This window comes from Drosophila busckii, chromosome 2L (genome assembly GCF_011750605.1).
Source record: "Drosophila busckii strain San Diego stock center, stock number 13000-0081.31 chromosome 2L, ASM1175060v1, whole genome shotgun sequence".
NCBI classification, from domain to species: Eukaryota; Metazoa; Arthropoda; class Insecta; order Diptera; family Drosophilidae; genus Drosophila; species Drosophila busckii.
This window is the reverse complement of record NC_046604.1, coordinates 6993209-6997992: the sequence shown is the minus strand read 5'-3', so window position 1 is coordinate 6997992 and position 4784 is coordinate 6993209. Positions and strand designations below refer to the sequence as shown.

The window sequence follows — 4784 nt, the reverse complement described above, 5'->3', positions numbered from 1 at the left end:
ACGTTGTCGTAATCATAAAGGCACAACACAACTGCAACTTACAGACAGAGACATAGACACAGCTACAGCCTCAACATGCGTACACGGAAAGAAAATCAGAGATAAATGGGACGAATTCTATCTGAAGCGATGTCAGATATGGGTAATCCCAGATATTCTTGACCTACAAACTGAAGAATTTGAATTTAAAAATTTAGTCGTGGCTGCATACTTTTAAAAACTCAGGGTTACACCAAGTTTATTAATGCTTGATTTATTCGTACTTTGATTTTTTCTGTGTACAACCTCAACATGTGTAAGAGACGCCTAGACGCAGCTTCATCATTTCAGGAGTTATGATTTTTTTACGCGCTTTAGCACACTTCAAAGCACACAACGCCGCCTTGAGTTACTTTTCAGTTATTGATGTGCCCCGACGACTTTGCAGCGAACTTAAATTTTAGCATGTAGTCGTCTTTTTAGTAAATTGCAAAACTTTGCTGCCTAATGCTGGCAACACTTGATCTTAACTGGAACAAGTGCCGGCGTCAAAGACTTGTCGAGTCGACTTGCCCTTTTGCTGCTGCTGCTGCTGCTGCTTATCCCTTCAAGAATGTCCTCTCCACTTGTGTGTGGGCGTGCGTTTTTGTAGCTTCATGTATACGGATTTGTGCGATAGATAGAAAAAGAGTAGAAGAACATAATGTTAAGTGGTTAAGTCTATAAGTTTATAGAGCTGTGCCTTCGAGCTATGTTGTCGGATTTATCGAGTGATAATACAGTTAATAAATGTAAATTTCATAATTGTTTTGTTGCGCCGAAAAACAAAATTGTTAAGCTTTATTGCCTTTGTAGTGTCTGTGACTATAAAAGAGTTTTGAAAGCAGCTATTGTCATATAGGCCATAAAAAGCAGGGCCGTAAAAATTATAACAACAGCAAGTAAAATTGTTATTAAATAACAACATAACGATATCTAATTTCAGAGGGAGGCACACACAAATATGTTGAATACCACGAGCATGTTACGAATGTCTCATATGCAGCAAAAAAGAAAGAGAGAGGGATTGGGAGCGTAACCAGGCACGCGTATTTGCTCCCTAGGGTGTCCATTGTTGCCAGGCAGAGGCTGCATCCACCAACAGTCGGCCTATTAACCACATTTTAAGCATAATTGAATTTTGTGCATAAATTTGGGTTTATGGGACGCTGGGAGACCACGACCCGGGCCGGGCAGATTATTACATTATTTACTGTGCAAAGCGACGCGGCTGCTGCTGTTGCTGTTGCTACTGCTGCTGGGCCGTCGAACTGGGACTCAAGACCAGGTGGCATGTGGCCCCAACACAGACGACAAGGCATCAATTTTATATGACGCTTGGTTGGTCGATTCACTGCATGAGCAGCGCCTAAAAGCCAACGGTGTGCGCCCAAAAAATATTTATTAAATTTGCTTTTTATGACATCAACACACCGAGAAAGAGAGAGAGAGAGAGCGAAACAAAGCGTGTACAAAACGCTGCTGAAGTGTTGGCAATTGTTTGCAGTCATTGCCAGGTGAGTGGCTCGCTTTTATTAGCTTGTAACATAGTTAAGGAAAATTAAAAGGTTTTGTTTGCAGAACAATAAAAGCAGAACATAAGCAAATGTTTCAATGAAAATCCAGCTTAATAAATTTAAAAACAATTTGCTTTTATTATAAGCAAATGTTTCAATAAAAATCTATTTTAGTAAATTTAAAAATTTCTTTAGTGTTTTTGGTTTAATATCTTGTCTCAACTTAAATTTTCACATCATTTCTACTTTTTAATGCGTTGCTTTTGGCTTTCGGCAACTAGTCGGAAATGTAGTTGCTAAGTTCATTGCCAGCTTTTAGGCGTTGGCGGCCCATCTCACACACATACCCACTGTGCAAGAAAAAAAATGCTGCCAACAACAGGCAACACATCAACTTTTTATTAGCTTTAAAATAAACAGCAACAAGAAGAAGCGCACAATGAAGGAGGGAGAACATATTTTTTTTTGTTTTTTTGAGCGCTGGTGTAGAGCAGCAGCAAACACAAACAGGCGGCAACACAAAACGCAAACAAAGGCGGCAAGAGTTAAGTAACAAATATTTACAACACGGCATAGACAGACATCTCGCCCCCATTCCACCTGCTTCGCTTGCTTGTTATTTGCCATTTGGTAAGGCACTGCCAAGGGTCTCCCATTCTCTCTCGCTCTCTTTCATTCGCTTTGCCGCGACTTAATAAATCTTATTAAAGCACGCGCCGCGCGCGCTCTAAAATATGCCATTTTATTTCACATTGTTTCATTGTTGTGCTTTCAAGCGCACCCAAAAATAAGGAGCCCATCGTGCTTTTGTTTAACATAAATTTAGTAGCTAGTAGCATACTTTTATGCGCAACTGTGCTTAGCAATCGCTTAAATATATATGAGAGTAGTCCATTTTGCTTCCACTTTTCATGCAATATTTAAATTAACTTAAAATTTTTAAATTATTTCTAGTAGAAGTAAGGAAGCAAGACTTTTAAAAAAATAATATTTTTATTGTAATTTTTTATGTTTTATATATATATTGGCTTCCTGTCATCTCTTGTAGGCAACTTATTCTAATTCGTATCAACAACTTATTAATATTTTGAGCTGCGCATATGTTAAGGCTATATTCTAAAACTACTCACTAACATTAACTTAACATTAACTGTTAATAACTTGGTAATTCATTCAATACATGGAATACTTTTTAAAAATAATATCAAAGCAGAGTCGATAGCGCAAGATAAGATAACAGTATAGCATAATAATAGAAACCATATCAAACTCATAGTATATACGCACGAATACTATAAATACAATCTATTTAATTTAATATTAGTTAAAGTTTCTGCAATAAATCGCCAGCCACGCTGTCGTAGTTGCAAATAATAAAGACATTTGTCTTGGGTAGCATTTGGTATTTTGTTCATTACGCGCTTGCCACATTTATTTCGAGGTATGTGCCTGCACCCTGGAAAAGAACTTTCAACGCTAAGGCGTGAAAGCATTCAGCCGCCACATAAATTTGTGGTCTTAATTCAGTTTAGGGCTTCACGCTCAATTCTGTTGTTGTCCTTTTTGTTTCACACACTGACACAGACACAGACACCAAAGCTCACTGACTTGGCAAACAACAACAAATTATCGAATTAGTTTGTTTTGTGGCCATTTTTATTGGCTGTTTAGCACATTATTTGTTTATTTGGTCAGGCCCAGGACCAATTGTTGTGCGACAAAAACAAAGAAATACAATTAATTGCCTGCTGCCTAATGCGTGTAATCAGCCAAAGTGGAAGCTAACAAGTAATTTGTAGTAATCCTTTTGTCACCGATAAGCTTAAATAGCCACATGCCAATGGTATTTCCCATTAAGCGAGCAGGTAGCACTTATCTTGGCTAAAATATTAATACACGCTGATTGCTTAACTATTAGGTATTCCCCACTATGTTTATAGTCTTAGTGATCACGCTGTTAGATCGTTTAAACGAATTTATAATCTTTATTTTATTGCATATTATTTGCCAACTCATAGCTAAATTGAAAGTTTTTATATTAATAATAAATATTCTATTGCAATTACTTTCATTGCTGGCTGTTGCACTCAATCAAATGACATTGCAATTTCTGTCTACAGTTGCTTTCGGCAATGACAAACAGCAAATTATGATAAGCCAAAATTTAACTTGAAACCATAATCGCAACCGACAGCGACAATCAATCAATTTATCACTCAGCTTAGATTGATGGGCAACTTTCGATTAAAGTTGATGGGAAAAACCAATTGCGACATATAAGTTTTATTTCGGCCTGAAACGGGGAATGCGTTTCCCTGTTATGCATAAATAAGCGAAAATATCTTTAAGAAAATTGGAAAAAATAAACAAATATTTAAGCGTAAATAATTTTTCATATAAATTAAAGCTTAAAAGTAAAGCTTAGTCTAGCTGAGATTTTATTAAAATTAATTCGTTAGTTAGTAGTTGAGCATGGCTGTCATCTTGTCTCAGAGTTTCTAAGCATGTTGCGCCTCTGTCAGCTTGAGCAGACTTCTCTTGTCGCGACTCACGCGACCACGAGCCGCCATATATTTCTCTTGGATGAGCGCGTAAAGCTCTTGTTGAAAGTATCCATGTTGCGGGTGGGTTTTGCTGTAGTCACGATTTATTTGCTTATCCCGTCGCCGGAACTCGCGCCACAGCGTCTGCAGTGCTTGCCACTTTCTGTCAATGAATTCCAGAGTTTTGCGCTCGAACGGTGATTTCTTGTAGTTGGTAATCGCGTTTAAGATGAAATTTGCATTGATTTGTTGTTGCAACGCCAACAGATCCAACACCAACAGACCGCTACTCAGCAAACAAGTGGGTGGACTTGGTGCTAGCTTTAAGGCAGCGACGTTTGGCATTGAAATTCTTTGCCAATTGGCTTCACGCTAAACTGCTGTCGTTGAACTAAACCAATGCAAATGGCTTGTTGAGTATTTATAGCGACAAAAAAACCCAAATATTCCCATATGCCTGCTACTATAGTTAGGAACTGATAATTGTAGCAAATCAAGTACCAAGCCAAGGCTAAAAGCTATAAATAAGCTACAAAATAAATGTGATTGTTTTTATAAATATGACTAATAAATTAAATAACAATTTTTTTATTAGCTTGCGATAGAAAACTTCTTTAAAGAGAGAGAGAGAGAAACAGAGAGAAGCAATTGCCGAGTCAGTCACGTTGCCGCAGTTGATTCATGGCAAGTCAATGCGCACTGAGTG

General features: G+C 37.7%; 1 protein-coding gene across 1 annotated transcript; it reads right to left on the bottom strand.

The window, feature by feature from the left end:
- Positions 1–3971: 3971 nt before the first annotated feature.
- On the bottom strand, positions 3972–4453 carry LOC108605489. Its single transcript, XM_017995218.2, has one exon. The coding sequence runs from the start codon at positions 4421–4423 to the stop codon at positions 4034–4036; it is 390 nt and encodes a 129-aa protein (XP_017850707.2). The 5' UTR covers positions 4424–4453; the 3' UTR covers positions 3972–4033.
- Positions 4454–4784: the final 331 nt, after the last annotated feature.